The following is a 23,342-nucleotide window of genomic DNA, read 5'->3' as shown; positions in this document are numbered from 1 at the left end:
ATCACGCTGGATTGCTCAAAATTGATAATAAGAATGGGAATATACTTAAAAATAATTTACTCGTAAGAATTTCTAGGGGTGCCAATAATTGTGTCCAACGAGTATTTGAGAAAAACCTTTATTTCATAAGGATATTTGTGCCCATTTTAAATTCTTATTATCCAGTGAAAGGATCTTTTTTTTTTTTAAGTTCAAAAAGATTAACAATGCAGATTAATTTTTACAGCCTTATTTGATCATATTTATCAAAGGTGTCAAAATTTTTGGACATGACATATATATATATATATATATATATATACACACACACACACACACACACACACACAAAATGTGATTGAAAGGGGCTTAAAATATTAGGTGAATTGTTTGAATGTACAAGGTATTCTGGTTTAATTAGGTTGATCCTGATTTTAAAAGTTGATGTTGATATTTCACAGACATTAGTTAAATTAAACATGTTGAGAGTGAGATTGATGGAATTAAAATAATTTTAAAAGCTTTTCTTCCTTTTAAACAGTCTTGTCTCATGCTTCCGTTTAAAACAAATGTCTCATTCTCATTGAACATTAAAAAAAAAAGAACCCCTTACGAAATCTCTCTGGCATTATTCAGATTCATCATGCAAGAAGGAAATTTATTGAAATACATTGGGCTGAACAAATCTATTCCACAACAATATGGTGTTCGTAGTTATACAGTCAAATCGCAAACAACAGAATGTATTAAACAAAATATTTAAAGACTTCTAGTTACACAACAGTGCATAAAATATTAAATATTCCGTCTTCAAAAAAGCCTCCGATGAAAAGGCAATATAAATCCACTTCATTTCATCTCAGCACTTCTTTCCTTAGGTACATATTAGCTGGCATCTCAGTAGTTGGATTTAGCTGAGAAAGTGTAAAAAGGTGATAATCACAAATAACTACAGTGATATCAAACATGAATACCATAAGAACAACATCTAAACTAAATTTCATGGTTTAATTAGGAATGGGTGTATGGAAAGAATTTGAGAAGATTAGCTGGGCTTTGAGACACCCAAACAGTAAACCACAAATCATAACCGTTATTGTGCAAACATTGGACACAGATGGATCTATATGATGAAATTCTGTGACAGAATGAAAAGGGTATGCAGGTTCACACGTGAAAGGGTTTGTTCCTTTTTAACTTAACGCCTGCAAGTGCCTCACAGATTTGTATAGATATTGTGTAAATAAATACCTTGTATGTTTGGTTAGATCAGTAGTATAAAACACAATTCATTCTTTTTTGTCAAGTTTGTATTGTCTCTTGATTCTGGCGTAGGGGCCGATGGCATCATCAAACACAAAGTCCCAGAGCACTCTCATCCAGGAAGTGTGTTGAGGGAGTGAGTCATAGTACTCTGCTGCAATTCTCTTGACCTGCAAAATGGGAAAGATCCATAAATAATCAAACGTTTCAGTTTATATACTATGATATACAGTATGTGAACCAAAGAATGCGAACAAAATACAATGCAGCTACACCATGGGTGAAGTGGCGGTCAGTTTTCTGTCAATAATTATACTTTACCGTTTAAATATTCAGATACAATGCACTGCGCGAGTATTTAATCAGTTTATAGACATGCCTGGGAGACCTTTCACACTGGAGGTGTGTTGTCTGGAAGCTATAAATGCAATTAAATTGCCTTATGGACACTGTTGAAATATGAAAGTTTAGCAAATATTAGTCTTTCTAGTTAGTCTCACACATTCTGATTTGAACTTATGAACTTCTTGGAATTTATCTTAATAATAAACGTACAGGCTTCGGGGTTATCTGATTGTTTGGCAACTTTAAACTTACTTTTAATTAAAAGAAAAGAAACTGCAACAGAGATGTACAATATATCAGTTATTAGTCAATAATCATGATTATTTAATTGGATTAGTCACTATTGGATATATGTATTTCTGCATGCTCATTTAATTTAATTTTACATTTAGATTACCTTTGCGGTCATCAAACCTTCATTTTTATAACATGTTCACTGAATATTCATTTTCATAATATAGAATATATTATGATGCCTAAATTCACTTGCATTGGGTAAAAGCAAAGGATTTCATTTGGGCTTTATTTCTTTTTAACAAAGAGTATAATTTTACTATCTGCCACAATCAATGTCTTATTGTTTTGGCCAGAATTTTAAAACCGCATATTCCCAAAAACACAAAAATATAGCCAGACTCATACCTCAGGTAATTTGCTGCCAGGAATGCTGGGGAAGTCATGGTGCTCCATATGGTATCCCACATTGAAGGTTATTAAGTTGAGAGGGCCGTAATAAGAGTAGGTTTCATGACCTTTCATAAACATGTAGTGCTCAGCGATGAAGTGTCCAGAGATTGGATGCAGGCCCATACACAGTATAGAGCCAGAGATGAGGTAGACAATGGGCTTGAGACCCCAAAAATAGTAGATGATAATGTCTACCACAAACTGCACGACTGCATTCAGCATCTCCAACCTGGTCACGGGCTTGGGGTTCACCACCAACGGACGGAGCGCATAGAACAAAGGCTGGAGAAAGAGCCAGACCACCTTTCTGGCTGGGGTACAGAAGAACCAGCCCTCAAGGTCAGTAGGAATGTCTACGTCCAATCCATCACCTCCAAGATAACGATGGTGATCGATGTGGTACTTCTTGAAGGATGCGGAATAAGGCAAGCCAATTGGGAGATTGGCGAACATGGCGAACAAGCGGTTCCAGAGTGCCCTTTTGGTGCCAAAGGCCACATTGTGTGAAATGTCATGGATGGCTAGGGTCAAAGAGTGGTTGATGCAGCCCCCGAACGCATACGCCCAAAACAACAACCACTTCCAGGAGAGATCATGGACCATGTAACATGCCAGGAGCTGGGTGAGAACCATCCCTGACACGACCCACTTCAGCTGGGGATCATGACCCATCAGAGACTTGATTTCAGGATACTTTGCTGAAGAGAGAGAACAATGTTAAGAACGTGAGATGATATCTTCAAATATTAATAACATTTAATAATATATACGTACATACACATAGAGGCTTTAAGATTTTAATGCTTTTGAAAATAGGATCTTATGCTCACCAAAACATTTGTCGTACTTCCGTTAAAGACAGATTGTACTTGAAATTAAGCCTTCACATCCCATTTAAAATTACAAAAATTTATTGAGATTACTACTTTATCTCTGTTATTAGTGGTAACCTATTAAACATGTTAAGGCACTATTGTGTAGGTAGTCAACCACTTAATTCTCCAGAAGGGACAAACACACCCCGTGATGGTGTGCCTTTTAATTAGCAGAAATGTTTGCCCAGCTAATGTTCTGTTTATGCACCATTCACTGCTGCAGAATCCCTTTATACAAGTTCCACAAAAGTTATTTCTCAAAGTGCTCACCTTCACCTGTACAATTACAGGTGACCTGCATGCAAACATCTGCCATGAGACTTTTTCATGCAATTTGCATAATGTCTGTATGCAAACTGTTTATATTGCCACATTTTCTACTGGTTTATGTTTAAGTGTAGGGTTACATGTGTATCATGTGTATTAATCTAGGTTTATTATTAATCCACATTTTAATCTAGGGCTATTCACAGTAGGGCAAGTGAATTGGGCACCTCAGTCATCAGTGAGCAGGGAAATGCTCCTGGTTCAGTTCCATATGTTAAACGATCTGTGTATTTGTTTGACCTTTACATTTTACATATCGGTCAAACAAATAGCCCTCACAAAACAAACACAGCGGTGGCTGCCGGCAATACTAAAGGGCTTCAAATAATGCAGAATGATAAGTAATGTTCTTGTACACATGTAGGTATTCTTGGATTCGCCTTTCCCTGCCCCTTGAGCCTCCTCTTCTCTGAACAAGATCACACCTGTCATGGCTTAATGTCACGGAAACACACAAACAGGTTTATTTTGAACAAAGTGTTTGTGTTTCAGCTTCCGGAAGTCACATTTAAGCCTAAAATAATACAACATGCATGCAGTGTTTCAAGTTCACCCATTTAATGAGTAACAAAATGTCCTAAATTGTGTAAATAAAATTACCACAAACTCCCAGAATCCACTCAGATGGCGGAACAACCTAAAGTAATGCTTGGGGTTGTACTAAACACACACACACACACACACACACACACACACACAAAACAATCCTATTTTGGTCTATGAGAAGACCATTATTTTTTGGGGGGGAATGCAATGACACCATTCAATTTAACACCAGGTTTTTTGCATTACTTATAAATGATTTATGCAATATATTTAGTAGGTTTTGTATATAATATTATACAAAATATATATTTTATATACATTTTACTCAAGATTTGATCATATCAACTTTAAATATTGGCCTACAACAGTTTGTAAATAATAATGGTGCCTTAATCCTTTCTGCAATAGTCTGAAGATGATAGAAGAACACATTATTAATATTTAAAATGCTTGAGGTGTAAAACTACCCATGGACTTCACAATATCATATCAATATCAAAAGGTGTTTTAAGGGTCTGTTGATGTATAATTACTGTAAAGGGGCAGTTCTTACAGTCCAGTGTGATCTGTCAAAACAGTGTAAGATTTTTAATTCCTTATTTCTGCACACAAAAGAAGAAGGGGGAAAAAAACTGACCTTCCATCTTGTGATACGCTGAAATCTCCAAGTTGCTCTTAAAATGTGTTTTATGAGTAATTGAACTCGTGACATGATATCTTTACAGTTATGGCCGTAATACTAGAATGTTGTTGCCAAGCAAGACCCACTGCTATTGTGCCAATAACGCATGGAATCAGTTTACACAATTATCATCCCCTGCAGCCATTGTCTGATAGATGTGAGTCAAAACACATCTATGTTTCATCTGTCTACACTCGTTAACTATATTAGACTAAACCTATGGAAAAGTACGTTTGATTTCAATTACAAGCAGGATGAGGGGAGTTAATGTTTAGAATGTATAACACACGACTACAGAGTAGGCTAACGTTAGGTGTTAAAAAAAATAAAAAAATAAACACTTGTGAACGCACGCCCTCTTTACATACGTACGCAGGCACGCGCACACTCTTCCACAGAAAGTTGTCAGTAGAACTAATAATCTATATTGAATTAACGTACCTTTTTTGAATTTTAAATTAGTTCGGTAAGATATGCACTATGAATAAATGTCATCTTAACTGTCCGAACACCTTTATAATCAGAGATATGCCGTGACATCAGGCACTGGTAATTAGATAAAGTGCTTCTTGGACACACCTGAGTTATATATTTTTTTATCAACACAAAATAAACAACCAGAAAACAAAATCTAACACGCTCCCAAATACTTTGAATAAAATAAATTGATATTTAAATTCAATTTAAGTCAGTCGGCTAACCGAAATCATACCACGTCTAAGTTTTAGCGAATTTCAACGTTCAAGTGTCTGACGTTCAAGTGTCTTTCTTTTACTTCATTTAAACTTACCTAATATTTCTTTTCTTCTCCATGTGTGCGGCTGCTCGTTATAGACCCACTCAAAGTCCCAGCGTCCAACAGCTTTGCCCATTTTGACACCTGTGTGCTGCTGGTGTGATGAGCTCAGGTGATCCCTCGCTTACTAGACTCGTTTCGGACACGCCCTCTTAGATAAGAACAGCAGAAGGTGTGCCTGAGTGTGAGTCTATACCTGTTTTTATACAGTCTATGGTCTATACCAACGGTAACTAACTTCAGCCGAAACCCTAACGAAGTAACGAGATCAAGTTGGTCAGAGAGCAGCCCAGCCCACAGTCTGCTTCATCCCGCTAAGAAAACGGCACCTTGCCTCGGATAACCGTTGACTGTGAAACGTTTGCTAATTATATTTGAATTTTACGCCCGGCAGTATACAGTAAAGACTGATTTAATTTAATTTATTTATTTATTTCCCCAATAATTTAGTTTCGTGCAATTTTCTGTCACATTCCTGTATTTCTGGTCTAGACAGGTTTGCTTCGCCTTACCGCGAGAGGGCGTTTTTTTGTTGTTATTGTTATTGTTTGTAGGCCTACAGTTATGTCCTGTGATTCACGACACACGACTCACCCAGGAATAGACTTCTGTCTTCTGTAGAGGAAATTCTATTTTACTAAATTTCTCTGAGACCACACATGCCACTGTTTTAAGTCTGAATGTCCTGTACAGGGCACATTCAGGGCTTTTTAGAGATATCAAATGTGGAGGTTTGATCATAAACGCTCCCTCTCCTTGGTCTTTAAATGGGACTGATATTGACAGGGTGATCACATTTTACCACTCTTAGGGAAATATAATAGTGTTTTGTTATTCTGATTTAAATATTTTCAAATTCTTTGTCGTAAAAAAAAAAAAAAAAATACCTCCGAAAACTTGTAATCGGAATATGATTGTTTGTTACGAAACAGCATATCATTTTTATACTGTACATGTCTTCTGTATAGGACACCAGGACAAACATCATGTTAATCAGACATTTTGGGAAGACACAAGTCAAAAGGAAAATAATTTACAGATCAAGGTTCCTACGAAATATTGGCAAGTTATTGATCCCAATATTATACTTTTTATTATGGTTTGCCCCAAGAACACATTAATATGCATTAAATGCCTGTATAGATACATTGTATAAAAGGGGAATAATTTATGCACCAAAGGTAGTCCAGCCAGGACTGAAACGTTTGTGTGTGCAGTCAATTTTCTGTTCATGCACTTAAGATGTTGTTTTAGATCTTCAGGAATAAACAACTATTCCAATGACCTTTAACTTTGCTCTTTGTTTGCTGTGTGAATTTTTTTGCCTTGGATTTTTGTATTTTCCTCCAATTCCAATTTTTTTTACATTTAAGTACAGTAGTATATCAAAATATTGTTATAGCTTGGTTGAGAATTATCTTTACAAAGTTTGGCAAAAAAAATAGTATGAAACCTAAAATCTGATAATGAAATGAAAATATAAAACATTGTTTTTGCCTATACATATATATATATATATATATATATATATATATATATATATATATATATATATATATATATATATATATATATATATATATATACATACATATATATATATAATATATATATATATATATAATTTGTTTTTATTTGAATAACTTAGTCCTTAGTCCTCACATTCTCTATTTGGAAATAGAATAAAATATTAATCAAAAATTTTTTTTTTCAAAGTTGTTTCTCTATTTGTTTCTTAAGCTCCATCAAATGTAATGACATAAAAATCAAAAAAATGAATTAAAAAAAAAAAAATCGTTTTTTTCTTCTGGTTTTCAGGAGGATATAATGCCTATTGAGATAAATGAATATAAAAAAGGAAAAAAAGAGATGCACACATATATAATAATTAAAAATGAATAACTGGATAAGTAATTTAAGCAAACATAGACATAAAATCATTATGCCACAAATGCCAGAGTATAAAACAAACTTTCTGAAAAATCTGCCATTTTATTTATAAATGTATTCATTTATTTATTACATAACCTAATAACATCACGTTCTAACCACATTTTCTGAGTTTACATTGCACATACAAAACATTACAGCATTGTTTAAGGATAACAGAAAATAATTTGAAGTATATGCAACACACCTAAGGAACTTATACAGTATCACTTCCCCAGTTGTTAATCTATAGTTTCCTCTAAAAGACCAGATCAGCACCGAAAGACAACCATGTCAGCAGAGACCATGTCAACTAGATGCGTCCTAAAGACAGATCCCCTGTGAAGACCTCATCACCTCGCAACCATCAGGACAAGACAAGTCCTCTGCACAATCTGACCTGTGTTACAGCCTGGAATTAAACCACACCATGTTGGTTTCGTCTGGCCAGAGGAGAACTGCCCCTGTCTGAAACTGTAAAGCTGCTTTGAAACAAATCAGTATTGTATAAAGTGCTATATAAATAAAGGTGACTTGGCATGACTAAATATCCTCATGTCAATTCAAAACATATTTTCGTATAAACAATTAAATTTACCCCCAAAAAATATTGTTATTAGGCTACTACATACATGAGTAACCAATATAACTTGATGGATAAATCATATAGATTACTCCATATTCAAAATGAATTATTACATTCATATTATCATCTCAAAAGCATATTAAATGTTGCTATTGATATACAGCTACTGTGTCAGTGAAGATTAAAAACTCGCTGGTGGATAATTTGCAAAAGTTTAATGGTGAGAATGAGGTCAAACGTGGACCAAGATCTCGCGAGATTTCGCATGTCTGATGCTCAGACAGAGTCAGTCAATGTGGGACGGAGTTTTGCCTGTTTGTTAGTGGAGTAGGAGGCGGAGAACGAGAACCAGCCGTTGACTTGACACGGGTTGCTTGAAATAATTTCGGAGCGCAAGAAAGCCAAGAATGGCGTCGGGTGAGACACTGTACATTGAAACCGACGGCTCGGAGATGCCGACAGAGATCGTCGAGCTGCACGAAATCGAAGTTGAGACCATCGAGACGACCGTGGTCGGCGGAGACGACGACGAGCACCAGCAGATGATCGCGCTGCAGCCGTTGGTCACAGACGACCCGAACCACGTCAACCATCAGGAGGTGATTCTGGTGCAAACTCGCGAGGAGGTCGTGGGATGCGATGATTCAGACCTCCACGCAGACGACAGCTTCGAGGACCAGATCCTCATCCCCGTGCCTGTCCCTGTGGCAGAGGAGGAATATATCGAGCAGACTTTAGTGACCGTGTCTGGCAAGAACCCATCGGGAAGGATGAAGAAAGGGGGAGGCAGCGGGAAAAGAGTGGTCAAAAAGAGCTTCCTAAACTCCGCCGAGGCGAGCGGACGCAAGTGGGAGCAGAAGCAAGTGCAGATCAAAACACTGGAGGGGGAGTTTTCCGTCACTATGTGGGCATCGGGTAAGTTTTGACATCGCATCAAGTGCTTTGTTCTCGCGCAGGCCTCGTGTGGGCCTTCTTCCTCTCGAGCGCGTTATAAAGCTGACGGATAGCGCAGTGTCACAAACGATTTTCGGACCCAAAAAGCCACATAGGAGGATAACTCCGGTCTAAATGTTTTTGTTTTGATGGGAAGCCATGTTTTAAGTGTGGATGGGCGCCGCCATATTCCTCCAGACCAGTATGGCGGCAGCCCCGAAACATGGCGGTTGTGTGAGCGGGGAAAGATGGCGGCGCGAGCGGAGAGAGGCACAGTGAGTCCGCGCGCTGCTGCAGGCCGCGATGGCGCAGCTCTGTTTGGAGAAGGGGAGGGACCTAGACACACGAGCTACTGCTTGTCTGATAACCGTCGATCTCACGACGCTCCAAACACTCGATAAACAAATGTTACCGCGCATTTAAATCTCGTAACGGAGGAATTGAGATACATTTAGAAGATTCCTGTGCCCTAGGTCGATTTTTCTCAGTTTAAGTTAGGCGTGATTACCGTTTGTACAGTGACCAGACAAACGCATTTTTCGCAGGGATTCTATTAATGCTTAACATAATACGTGTTTTTATATCAACACTTATGCAGTTGTTTATATTGGAAGGCGGTCTTTGGTAAAATATAGAAATGTTTATTAACGTTATAGCCTTTGCGGTCTTGAAATTTCGGTGTGAAAAGATGTTATTCACTTCGAACCGGGAATTTTACAGTCAAAATACAGTTTGTAATTGTCCACGTCGTTTTAGGTAAATATTACAAGGTGGGTGAATGTTTTAAACGCTGAAACGTAACGTTATACAGATGTTTAAACTACACCATAGTCCAGAGCTCTGCTGAATGATGTATTATACATGATATTAATTAATTATATTTGTAGTTATTGTGTATTAGCAAAATATTTTGTAACTATCCACTTTTATTTAAGAGTCTGGCTTGTAACGACCAAAATGTTTGCCATTTCTTGAATATTAAAATACAGTACGTGAACGCGGAGCCCGTTTTAAATTCTCCGTGAAGCCCAACATACTGCGCATGCGTGTCAGAGGCGTTCATTGTGTTTTTTTGTTTTTGTTTTTTTTGCTTATGCATTGCTTGTTTGAGACAATAGATATAATTGTTTTATTCTGAAGATGAATCACTTATCAGTCGTCAGTTCATTTAGTTTTTGTTTGCTTTATTTGCCCTTAAAACGTTTATCTCTTTGTGAATACTGTGAGTGTGTGATTTGATTAAGTACTCCGTTAAACATTTAATCTTGTGTTTTGTACAGATGATAAGAAAGATGTTGATCATGACACTGAGGTGGAGGAGCAGATTATTGGGGAAAACTCTCCTCCTGACTATTCTGAGTATATGACAGGCAAGAAACTGCCTCCTGGTGGCATTCCTGGCATTGACCTGTCAGATCCCAAACAGCTGGCGGAGTTTGCAAGGCGAGTATTTGTCCAAAAAGCTGGAAACTTCCAGTATTTATTGATTTTTCTTGTGTAGAGCTTTATAGTAGGCCCTAAGCATGAGATTTAATGATTTTATTAGAATCACAGATCGTTTGAAATATTTGAAATATGTCAAACTTATGGAGTGACATGTAAATAGATTGTTTACAAGTCGAAGTCACTTAGCATTTTTCAGTATTCAAAAGGAATGCGTTCGATTTGCTTCATGTATTTTATTCATTATCAAACTCCTAAAATAAGCAGCATGCACACACCTCTTATCCTGAATGTTTTTCACAATACAGAATGAAGCCCAGAAAAATAAAGGAAGATGACTCCCCAAGGACAATAGCATGTCCTCACAAAGTGAGTGACTGTTTTTTTATTTTTTTTTATTGTGCATGATAATTATGTAAAATGTCTGTATTAAAATTGCTTATTTATGATATTGTTCGTCTTCAGAAAAATTAACAAATTAATCCAGTCATCTAATTTTTTTTATGAATTTATCAGGATTTTTAACATTTTAGTTGTGTGTTATCATAGGGTTGCACAAAGATGTTTCGGGACAACTCTGCTATGAGAAAGCACTTGCACACCCATGGGCCGCGGGTTCATGTCTGCGCTGAATGTGGGAAAGCGTTTGTGGAAAGTTCCAAGCTGAAACGGCATCAGTTGGTTCATACTGGTGAAAAACCTTTCCAGGTAATTTTTTTGTTTCTTTGTATTAATGTTATTATTCTAATGTTTTGTCATTATTATTTTAAAACTAGAATATGTTAAATATAAATGATATATGTGTTTTTTTTTTTTTTTTTTTTTTTACCTTTTCCTCCAGTGTACATTTGAGGGATGTGGAAAGCGCTTTTCATTGGACTTTAACTTGCGCACACATGTGCGGATTCACACTGGAGACAGACCGTACGTTTGCCCGTTCGATGGCTGCAACAAGAAATTTGCTCAGTCCACCAACCTGAAGTCTCACATTTTAACACACGCGAAAGCTAAAAACAATCAGTGAGATCGCTCGCTGAGGAAAGTTCCCTTAAAGACTCCTGCTCCAAAACCCACTTTGTATGTCGTTTCTAGATCCATTCTTTTCTAAGAGAATCTCAGTGCACATTTTCATGGGAATTGAAATATGAATGAGGACCTGACACCAAACTATCCCAACAACCTTCTCATGGTATAGACCTGAGTTCAATAACTTCCCGAGTTATGAGAGTTTCTTCTTTTGAAGATATGATTGATTTTGTGGACCCTCATTCACATACAAGATGCTCATTATCCTGAGCCCAAAGAAGCAAATTGCCCATCGGTGTGTCTTTACCAGTTTGTAAAGACAAAGACTGCTTTTTAGATGTCTTCAAAGTGTGCATATTGTACACTTTTTAGAGCATAGAGCTGTCATAATATGTGTGAGTGTGTGTGTGTGTGTGTGTGTGTTGTCCCCGAGACTTAAAACCTGTGAATGCTTTTCTTCAAGGAGAATGAGATGTTGTTCAGCTTTTTTTTTTTCAATGTAAATAGAGCTTTTCTTTGTGAGGTATCCTGTGCAGGTATCTCATTTTGTATACCTGTCCTGTACAAATGTTTTGAAATCATGTAGATAATAGAGATGTTGATTAGATTGTGATTAACCAAATTAAAACCGTTTTATCCAGCTTCAGGAAGTACCGCTACATACACATGCCTTCTTTTGTAACACAATAACAATCTGCTCAGTATGTGAAAAAGACACTTTTCCTTCAAATTCTCTAATTTATTTAATGATATGGAATAAAGCTAAACTCCCCTGTGCAGATCCCAAGAGCCTGAAGTTCATCATTCTGTTCAGTAAGCTGAACGTCCTACTGCGATTGATTTTAAAAACTTGAAACCATATGATATGGGTCTGGATAAAGGTAAAATTGTCACATAAAGAGTCATATTTCCTGTAGTAGACCACATTAACAAACAGCAGTGAGCATAAAAATCTCTAGTTTAATCAAACACATAACTTACTGTAACATACTATATAAAGGTTTAAAATGGGAAGTGTTTCAATAAGATAATTTAGTTGCAGTTTCACATGCTATTTTAAAAATTACCACACTGATATCGCATTGATTGCAGTTAACAGAATCCTAACTTTGCATATGCACAATATTCAGTTTATAAATTGTAAATTACATGATTCATGCTGTTTAAAGATAATTATATAAAAAATATATATATTTTAAAAGGTCCTATTAGAGCTTGCTCTTTCTGACACCTCATGTATTGAGACTTGAACTATATATTATATCATGTACATCCTATAACTGACTTGCGTTTGCATTTAATGTAAAGAAACAAAATCTATTTGAATTTCAACTATTTTTTCCTATTCATTTTTTGTGAGCCTCTTTAAACTGATTTGATCCATGCACCAATATCACATCCTTGTTTACTATTGTAAATATGTTCTGCCGACTCCAAATGACAGTTCAACAAATTGCAATTCCTTCTCAAAAATATGGTTTTGTATGTTTCTGGATAGTATTAAAAATTGAATTAAATCAACACTGTAAGCTCACGAAAGACATTTTATTTCAATATAAAAACTTTAATTTGTATTTTTCAAGCAAAGAAATGAAACACCAGTCATCAAAATATTAATGAACCTTTCAGAGAGAATCCTGAAGGCTTTGCAATTTTCAAAAAAAAAACAAACAAAAAAAACAAGTTGGACCTGTTGCTCAAATAACATTCAGTGCACCAGACATCTAATAGAAAAAAAAAAAAAATTCTCAATCTTACCACCAACCTAGTAGTTCCAGACCAACAAATCCATTCATTATTTAATTCCCTGAGGACCTCTTCAAAGTCCATCAAATCAACCCAGTTAAAAATGTCAAAAACAGGCCATTGGTTTATACAGCTCTCAAGTATGTTTAATAATTAGGCTGGTTTCAGCACATGCTTCATCTAAACCTAAAAAATGATTTATGTGTGTATATATATATATAAAGTAGATCAAATTCATCAATATTTTCTGTCACACCAAAGACACTTGTAAAGCCCTGATCCTTTACATTAGGACAAATCAACCTCATCTACTGTTGCACAACCTGTTAAACGAGGGGAACTGTGGGTGGGTGGGTTAAGCAGCTAGTCATCAAAGGTTCATTTTACACTGAAAGAACATTCTTTTGTGAAAATAATTCTTAAATGATTGGCAGCATGATATCTTGATATGATTATACAATGAGTCATTTAGATGATTCAGCAATTTTTTTTAAAAACCATATCTTTCAGAGGTAAAAAAAAAAAAAAAAAAAAAAGTGCAAAAGGGTGGTCTTTTGCAATCTGACTAAACAAGCAGCAGCTCAATTCATAAGAGCTTTAAGAAGAGCAGGATAATTGGGTGTTCCCCATCCTGTTACTGGATCCCATGAAGGGGAGGCACAGAAACCCTTCCCTTCAACTGTATCATCCAGACAACTCAGGTGACATCCCTCTGTTACCTAAGGGTATGAGGAGAAAGCAAATTGATTTAACAGTGTTAAGAGTATATGGTTACTTGAACAGGTTTTAACTGTCACTCTTAAGCTTCTAGTTACACAAGCTCGATTTCACACATATCTGCGTTCTGAGATGCTTGTGTGTGTGTGTGTATGTGTGCTGCATGTAGTTGCCACAAGGGACACTACAGCAAGCATTTACATAGACTGACTTTTATGATAATTTCATACAAGGAATTCTTTTAGGACAGCATTACAATTTAGAACGTCCTGAAATTTAAAATCTAGATTTTGTAGATGTTTCATAGTTCTAAACACAGGAAAAAGGCCAAAAGAGTAGCTAAAATGTTAAATGTTTTTTTAAATGCTTACATCAAAAAGACCTTTGCCTTGCAGTTTGTAAAGGCGAGGGTTGATGAATCCTAATGAGGGAAGTCCCTTCAGGAAGCGCTGGTCGTTTATGAGGGAGAGAATCCCGCCCACTACTGGAGTTGATGCCTTGGAAAAGAAAAAAAAAAAAAAAAAATCATTCAGATTACAAAATAACAGACATTGGGTAATCTATTGTAACCTAACCTGTATGCAATATTGTACGTTGTTATAGCATTTTCTAGTGCACAGAACTGTTCAGAAGTTTGGGGTCAGTAATTTTTTACATTTTTATTAAAAAGTCTTATGCTTACGAATATTTACATTTATTTGATCAAAAATACTATAAAAACAGTAATATTGTGAAATATTACAATTTAATAACATTCGATTTCATCGGAAATCATTTATTAATAATGTTGAAAAACCAATTTGCTACTTATTTTTGTGGAAACACTTCACGATTCTTCAATGAATATGAAGTTATAAAAATAGATCATATTTGTAACTTTTATAGTCATTTTTGATCAATTTAATATATCCTAAATAAAAGTTATAAAAAAAAATAAAGAAATAAAATAAACTAAACTTGACTTATTATCAGAAAATCTTAGTATTACACACTTGCACACCTGCAGTGTACACCGTTTCTTCTATTTTGCATCTCTACATCAATTGTAGTATATTCCATCATGTACACAATTATGAATATAACCAACCTGTAATATAAGTGTACTAAAACAAAAACCTATTCTTTTTGTATTATTTACTAACCGAAGTCCCAGAGACCCATGGCACAGGTATCCGGTTGGAAACGACCCAGTAGTTGTCAGAAAGCGCAGCTAGATCTGGATAGGCTCTTCCAGTGATGTTGAAATATGTCTGAGGAGGTAGAGGCTGAACACTCTTCATATACGCGTCAACAGCACCAGCCTACAGAAAACAACACAAAAGCCTTGTTTGTCAGTCTTCAGAAATGAGACACTATAATTGAAAACCTGACTTCAGCTACTTTAATATTAGTGGAGTTTCAAATTAGTGGAGGGACATTCAGACTCCTGGAGCTTTACCTGATAACCTGGCCTTGCAAACACATTACTGAAGCCACCTCCACTGATGTAATCGGTGACCTCGTAGGTAAGTTTGAAGGGGTTCTTGAAAGAAGTCCCCCCACAGTGGTCACATAGGGACTAGATAGAGTACAGAGTTTTTCAGTACAGAAAGTATCAGTGTTCTAAAGAATATTTAGAGAGAAGCGTCTACCTGGATGCAGGAAAACTCGGTCTAAAAGTATTTCTTTCCTTGGTCAAGTGTCTACAACCTGCTCCACTGTCACCTGAATTAAAAAAAAAAAAAAAACATGAGTGTGGCTTTCTTTGAGATCTTAGACCAAGAGAGGTAAAAATAAAGAACAAGTGTAAGAAACATGCTGTTAATGGATTTTCTAAATAAAATGCACCAAATAAAAAGCTCTTGTTCCTGCAACATGACTTTCATCATCATACCAGAAGCAAAGAGCATGGAAATCCCTCTGAGGCCAACTTTCATGAACTCGGTGTTGATGCGGTTCATATAGGCATCAGAAAGGCTGTCCTCATCATCTCCATAGCTGATGGTGTGGACCCAAGGCACTGCAGACATGTTGCTGAGCAGCAGCATCCACTGAAGGAACGGCTCCTGAGACTCATGACGACCTGGAACCAAGACCAGGGAAACACTTATGATCTTTATAATGCATGAAATAAAATAAAAGAACCTATTCAGAAACAGACCCAACTGATGCACTAAAATCAGCTCATTTGAGAGGAAAATAAAATGACAACAAAATTACTAAAACTTAACAGAACTTAAAAATAAAAATCAATTCAAAATATTAATATCTATTAGTCTACTAAAATATTGCTGAAATGGAGCACATACCTGGATTTGTGAAGACCCATGTAGAAATGTTTGCTCCACTGCTCATGATGTACTCCACATCCAGACTGGCCTCAATGCCGGCTTTCCCACCGCCCTGAGTGCCCACGACCCGCTCTACAGCTGACATGTGTGTGAATCCTCTAGCAAACAGACTCATAAACTCAGACAAGTCAGCGGGGTGGTAGTACTGCTCCAAGAACTAGGTAGAGGAGATATTCGGCACAACCATGAATTACACTTCAGAAATCTCTCCATATTAATAAATCAATACACAATAAATATGAGAGGTTTACCTGTGCCACTGCCTGACTGTTGTTAGTGGCAGTGCCCACATCTTTTGCTGTGAGGTTGTAGCGACTCCTAAGGACTGAGGGGGTGACGCCCAGGTGAAAGCCTAATGCTGATTGTCTTGCTCCTTCCCAGCCTTTACTGATACCCTTTCCTTTGGTGGAAAACGGTGAACACCACCCACTAAAAAGATTAAAAGGAAAAAAGACTTCACGTCATAGTGATTACATTGCAAAAACATGTTTTGTATCATGATACATTAATGTTTTATGGCCCATATACCGTATTTTTTTGGACTATAAGTCGCACCCGAGTATAAGTCGCATCAGTCCCAAAATACGTCATGATGAGGAAAAAAAACAAGTCGCACTGGACTATAAGTCGCATTTATTTAGAACAAAGAGAAAACGTAACCGTCTACAGCCACAAGAGGGCGCTCTATGTCTTCAGTGTAGATCGAGCAGCAACCTCCCACTCTGTCTCGTGAGGGCAATAAGGAAGTGACTAAAACTGCAATTCATGACTGGCCGCTTGAGGCTGGCTGCAGAAGGGAGTCAGTCCCATAGACTCCCCATGTTAAAATGCCCAACTTAACAGCAGAAAAAAACATGTTTACAGCCTGGTTCAAAAAATGATTTTGGTCTATATTGCTAATTTTGCCCTTCATGACAACTGTGAGGGGGGTGAATTTTTTTTAAAACTCATCTGTTAAAATTTTATTAAGACTTAAAGTTCTGCATAATTAAGGGCGTGGCCACTTGAGTGACAGGTGGATTGCCGCTGCTGACAATGCCGTCGCACTAGGTGGGCGTGGCTTCAGCAATCAGCTCCCGCCTTTTTGCCCATTTTCGATTATCCGGGAGAGTCGCGCGGTGACGCGCTGCCAAGATGGCAACGGCCCACTGTACACACTTTAGGCTTCAAAACTGCTATTGAGGAGTCTATGGATGACTTCACGGACACTACGTCCATATTTTTTTACTGTCTACGGTGTAGACTACAGGAAAATGAGCAGCATAGAGCGCCCTCTCGCGGCTGGAGACGGTAATGTTTTCTGTTAGTTCATTTCTCTTGGTTCATTTCTCTCTGTTCATGTCAAATTAATTTTGATGAATAAGTCGCACCTGACTATAAGTCGCAGGACCAGCCAAACTATGAAAGAAAGTGCGACTTACAGTCCGGAAAATACGGTAGTAAGAATATGAAGCTCGTACTCAAGGAAAAAAAGCCTCAGTTTAAGGCCAGTTAAGTGGAGCAAAACTCTGATAGCCCATACTGTAAATCATTGAGAACTTTAACTGTATAACAGACTACTTCCATAAATTACATAAACATATCAGTGGTCCAATAATATGGACAACCTTCCAACAACATGTTTTAGTAAGATTACATTTAAATGCTTAGTTTTATGATCAAAGCTCTACAGTTTTATGCTCAAGTTTTTGGAGGGCAAATCAAATAATGCAATGTAACACCATGATGACTAAGTGAGATTTAGAAAGGTTTATTAAATATGACACCATAGGCTTATAGGACGGAAGCTGATGGTGTCAACAGCTCACCAAAGTCTAGATGCTGATGCACATCTTCATGAACGGAGTACAGAGATGTTGATCTCAAAAGAGTGTTTGAACCTCTCCTGTAACGATGAAATTTAGTGCCAGGGAGCAATTTTTCAGCCACCCTAAGAAGAACAGATTGAACATGAGAAACTGATCTAATTTTTGTGGTCTACTGATAATATAAAATTCACTCAAAAACTGTCCTTACTGCACAGTCATGACACATTGAAGGAAGTCCTGTGTAACAACCGTGTGACAGTTTTTGACCCCATGACTCTGGAGCCAATTCTGCACTACTTTCTCGGTCAGCGGAGATGGCCGAACAAGAGCAGCGACTTCTTCCAAACTCAGATACTTCCCTAAAACATAAATGAGAAAAGAAGAACTCATCTCTTTATTTGATCATTTGGATGACCACAAATGAGTGTCTCAATACCATATTGATGTGAATCCGGGTCTGACACTAGTTTCAGTAACTCCTCCATCTGGTTAACATTCTGCTGCTTCAGTGCAAATGTAAGTTCCACTTCCTCCAAAGATCCCACACGTCCCACCAGAATCCAGTCCTCAGGCACACTAAAACATTGAGAATTAGATGTTCAAGGGCTGATTCTACTGTAGTGTTAAATTAAATCAAAAGTGAGCAATATAGTTCATAATTTGGGCTCTTGGTCTTACGAAGCATCTTGATCAGCCTCAAGCAGCTCTCCACTGACGAGCCAAATTAAGCTCAGAACAAAAACAGCACTCCTGTAAAAATAAACAGTGTCACTTTAAGAGCCCACATTAATGCAAATCTAATAATTTTTATGGTCAACGCAAAAAACACTTTTGTCATTTGAACTAAAATATTGACTTAAATAGTTAACATGCTATAACAATACACAAGGGAACCGGTTTATGTGAACTTTGTCCTGATCATCTGACCTCAAAAGGTGACCCGCTGTCTCTGAGACTTACAAACAGTTATTTAACAGCAAACGTGATCTTTAAACTATGATTAGCGTAAGATAGCTCTGTGCAAACAACAACATACTCACCGCATTGTTTTCGCGTTCGTTTAGCCTGATCTAAAACACAACACCGATGCCTGTGTCATAATATACTGATCATGTGATAGTCACGTGACCATCAGCTGATCTTTCAACGTGCATGTGTCTGCGAATTAAAACTTGCAAGAAAAGCAGAGAAAGTCGTAGTTTTCATAACGGTTTTATAAAACAGGTAACACAGTGCACATAAAATATTATCATCATTCGCATTTTTTAAAGCATTCATTCATAACAGAAATATACATATAAAGGCTGAGATTACACTCAATTTTCATATTATATCTATACTACATACCACATAATACATTTAGGATATAAAATAAAATAAATATATTGGAAAGAGAGAGTGAGAGAGAGAGAGAGAGAGAGAGAGAGAGAGAAAACATGCCCTAAAAAGAAAGAGAAGGAGGCTATGAATCCGAAATCCTCTAATAAAAAATACAAATAGCCTACCTTGCTTTGGGACATTTAACCCCTCTTAATGTATCCAAATATTCTACAACCACTAATCATGGAGGAATTTTGAAAAATGTACATTTATGAATGTGTTATGTTATGTTATGTTATATGTTATACCTTACTTTCATAGAGGGTCAAATGAGTACATTTAATAATAATTTATGGGTAATGGGTAACACCGAGATTTGTGGCACATAATGTATGTATATTTACATTTGTGTGACACACACACACACACACACACACACACATGGCCAATGTACAGGTGCTGGTCATATAAATAAATATCATCAAAAAGTTGATTTATTTCACTAATGTGAATTAGTGAAATAATGTGAATTTTGAACTATTCCATTCAAAAAGTGAAACTTGTATATTATATCAATTCATTACACGCAGACTGATATATTTCAAATGTTTATTTCTTTTAATTATGATGATTATAACTGACATCTAAGGAAAATCCCAAATTTAGTATCTCAGAAAATTGTAATATTGTGAAAAGGTTCAATATTGAAGACACCTGGTGCCACACTCCAATCGGCTAATTAACTCAAAACACCTGCAAAGCCTTTAAATGGTCTCTCAGTCTTGTTCTGTGGGCTACACAATCATGGGGAAGACTGCTGACTTGACAGTTGTACAAAAGATGACCACTGACACCTTGCACAAGGAGGGCAAGATACAAAAGGTAATTGTAAAAAAGGCTGGCTGTTCACAGAGCTCTGTGTCCAAGCACATTAATAGAGAGGCGAAGGGAAGGAAAAGATAGAAAAAATTGAACAAGCAATGGGGATGACCGCACCCTGGAGAGGATTGAGAAACAAAACCCATTCAAAAATGTGGGGGAGATTCACAAAGAGTGGACTGCAGCTGGAGTCAGTGCTTCAAGAACAACCATCCACAGAAATATACAAGACATGGGTTTCAGCTGTCGCCTTCCTTGTGTCAAGCCACTCTTGAACAAAAGACAGCGTCAGAAGCATCTCGCTTCAAAAAGGACTGGACTATTGCTGAGTGGTCCAAAGTTATTTTCTCTGATGAAAGTAAATTTTGCATTTCCTTTGGATATCAGGGTCCCAGATTCTGCAGGAAGAGAGGAGAGGCACACAATCCACATTGCTTGAGGTCCAGTGAAAAGTTTCCATAGTCAGTGATGGTTTGTGGTGTCATGTCATCTGCTGATGTTCGTCCACTGTGTTTTCTGAGGTCAACGCAGCTGTATACCAGGAAGTTTTAGAGCACTTCATGCTTCCTGCTGCTGACCAACTTTATGGAAATGCAGATTTCATTTTCCAACAGGACTTGGCACCAGCACACAGTGCCAAAGCTTCCAGTACCTGGTTTAAAGATCATGGTATCCCTGTTTTTAATTGGCCAGTAAACTCACCTGACCTGAACCCCATAGAAAATCTATGGGCTATTGTAAAGAGGAAGATGCAATATGCCAGACCCAACGATGCCGAAGAGCTGAAGGATCAAGAATCAGAGCAACCTGGGCTCTCTTAACACCTGAGCAGTGCCACAGACTGATCGACTCCATGCCACGCCACATTGCTGCAGTAATTCAGGCAAAAGGAGCCCCAACTAAGTATTGAGTGCTGTACATGCTCATACTTTTCATTTTCATAATTTTTAGTTGGCCAAGATGTCTAAAAATCCTTTCTTTCTATTGGTCTTAAGTTATATTCTAATTTTCTGAGATACTGAATTTAAGATTTTCCTTAGTTGTCAGTTAAAAATTAAAATTAAAATTAAAAGAAATAAACATTTGAAATTTATCAGTCTGTGTGTAATGAATGAATATAATATACAAGTTTAACTTTTGAATGGAATTGGTGATTAAATCAACTTTTTCATGATTCTAATTATATGACCAACACCTGTATACTGAGCAGGAATTATAAGACTGGTAGTTTTGATCTGGGGACATTTATTTTTTAGTCAACATGAGTAAAACAGCTTATAAATCAGACTACATTATGAGGGGAAGATTGTGAAGTCATTAACTATATGGAATTTCCCCATAAAACATAGAAACCCAATGTCTGTGTGTGCATGTGGTCAGGAGATGAGGTCAGGAGAGGAAGCAAAAGAATTGTACATCCTGGCCTCCAGAGTTTAACCTGATACCCCATATATATTATAGCAAAGTGTTGGTTAATCCAGACAGCAAATCAACACACAATCAGCTGCAGGTTGACATGGATGAGATACGGTATTTTAGGCCCAGTACAGCAGTGTAACGTTATATAAATTAAGTGTGCAGGTAGTAACATTGAAAATATGCTTTACTTCAACACTGTGATCCAAGGTTAAATCTCTGTGATACCATATTTTCAGCTGGACATTTTCAGCTTTAGAAGTTGAGCATAGCTGTAATGAAATAATGGATTGTTGTGCTCCTTCTTTGATTCCAGTAAGTGACAAGTGAAAAGAAGTATATTTTTGACTGATTATGCGTATGACAGTCATTATTTTTTTGGTACTTGACAAGATGTTAATTAGTTAAAAAATGGATAGCATGAAGAAAGAATCAGATCTAAATCCTTGCCATTTATCTTTGAATGCCTTTACTAATGGCTTGCAAAACAGAGGGAATATCATATAACATAGTGAATGCCTTTAGTAGCTTTATAGTAATTTTTTCATATGTTGTATTTTTAGCCACACCATTGATTTGATGTTTATACAGAAACTGACTTTCAAAAAGAAAACTACACTGAGGAATATTAACTGGAGTAAGAAGTGTGACAATTCTGTCCCCTTTAAAGCACAAGTATTATAAGAAAGGCAGTATTTGTACTTAAAAGCATGGACTAGCTACTATTACTTAATTGAAAACGGATTTTACTATAAGCATTTTTGTCATTTAACTTACAGTACATTATATTTGCATGTGTGTTAAGTGTTGTCAACGGTAGATGGCAGTGTGCGCACAGTAAACGGGGGACGATTGCGCAAACGTTGGTAGTGTCACGGTTGGGTTTGGGAAAACACAAAGAGAGGGTAGATCCAAATGCAGGTAAGGGTTTTTATTTAAACAGAGGGGTAACTACAAAAATAAACAGTCATGAGAGACAAACGTAACCAAAAGAGGGAACCGGATGAAACGGGGAACTCGGAAGAATGAGAAGGTAGAGGAAGTCTCGGGGGAACGAGAGCATGAGACACATAGGGTAAGGACTCCATGATGACAACAGAGAAAGACAGCTCTATATAGGGAAACTAATGACAGAGTATTGTCAACACCTGTGCGATTCTAATTGGAGTGCAATTACTGTGAAGACACAACCAGACTAGCGGAATTAAAGTGCCTATGGTGAAGTGCCTAAGGGGAAGTGAGCTCACTAGGGAACACCCAGGAAAACAAAGACTGGCAGCGTGACATTACCCCCTCCCTACGGAGCAGCTACCAGATGCTCCACCTAAACCCAGGAAAACCCCAACAGAAAAAGAGGCAGGAGGGAGGTGGAACGGCGGCGGACCAGGGGGAGGGGCGGAGGGACAGAAAACAGGGACAGGAGCAACCAGGAGGAATGGAAAGGTGCAACACAAAACAAGGAGTCCAGGAGGGAGGCGGACAGGTGGAGGCTCAGGGGGAGGGAAGGAGGGCCAGACTAAACTAAAAGGAACAGACAGAAACAGAACTCAAAAAACACAAAACATAAGTCCATGAAGGGCATGTTGAGGCGTCCACCAGGACGGAGCAGATGACCACCACATCTTTGTGGTCGAGGCCGGAGTCCACCAGGGCGGAGCGGAAGACCACCACGGCCTTGTGGTCAAAGTCAAAGCCCTCCAGGGCGGAGC

The 23,342-nt window shown here is 37.4% G+C and overlaps 3 protein-coding genes across 4 annotated transcripts; 1 reads left to right on the top strand and 2 right to left on the bottom strand.

Annotated features, from left to right (window-relative positions):
- Positions 1-610: 610 nt before the first annotated feature.
- LOC113060590 (sphingolipid delta(4)-desaturase/C4-monooxygenase DES2) lies at positions 611-5,821 on the bottom strand. 2 transcript variants are annotated; one of them, XM_026229628.1, is made up of 4 exons: positions 5,495-5,821; positions 2,230-2,972; positions 1,231-1,412; positions 611-893 (listed from the first exon to the last, which is right to left on the bottom strand). In XM_026229628.1, exons 1-3 carry the CDS (start codon positions 5,574-5,576, stop codon positions 1,269-1,271), a joined length of 969 nt encoding a protein of 322 aa, XP_026085413.1. In that variant the 5' UTR covers positions 5,577-5,821; the 3' UTR covers positions 611-893; positions 1,231-1,268. The 2 variants fall into 2 exon arrangements, with proteins under 2 accessions (XP_026085413.1, XP_026085412.1); XM_026229627.1 differs by having other exon boundaries at positions 611-1,412.
- A 2,463-nt stretch (positions 5,822-8,284) lies between these two features.
- Positions 8,285-12,204, top strand: LOC113060589 (transcriptional repressor protein YY1-like). Its single transcript, XM_026229626.1, has 5 exons — positions 8,285-8,930; positions 10,229-10,391; positions 10,700-10,760; positions 10,941-11,099; positions 11,233-12,204. The coding sequence occupies exons 1-5, from the start codon at positions 8,423-8,425 to the stop codon at positions 11,413-11,415; spliced, it is 1,074 nt and encodes a 357-aa protein (XP_026085411.1). The 5' UTR covers positions 8,285-8,422; the 3' UTR covers positions 11,416-12,204.
- Positions 12,205-12,943: 739 nt separating this feature from the next.
- Positions 12,944-19,157, bottom strand: LOC113060588 (tripeptidyl-peptidase 1-like). The gene is given in 15 exon segments (XM_026229625.1): positions 12,944-13,882; positions 14,252-14,377; positions 15,023-15,181; positions 15,319-15,422; positions 15,425-15,438; positions 15,512-15,584; positions 15,754-15,942; positions 16,169-16,367; positions 16,462-16,587; positions 16,590-16,639; positions 18,019-18,140; positions 18,227-18,377; positions 18,455-18,594; positions 18,697-18,768; positions 19,059-19,157. Coding segments are annotated over 15 exon segments (1,668 nt in total). The 5' UTR covers positions 19,064-19,157; the 3' UTR covers positions 12,944-13,744.
- Between the last annotated feature and the right edge of the window lie 4,185 nt (positions 19,158-23,342).

Source organism: Carassius auratus, chromosome 42, assembly GCF_003368295.1.
Source record: "Carassius auratus strain Wakin chromosome 42, ASM336829v1, whole genome shotgun sequence".
NCBI lineage: Eukaryota > Metazoa > Chordata > Actinopteri > Cypriniformes > Cyprinidae > Carassius > Carassius auratus.
Note: the sequence above shows the minus strand (reverse complement) of the source record. Positions and strands in the feature narration are given on the sequence as shown.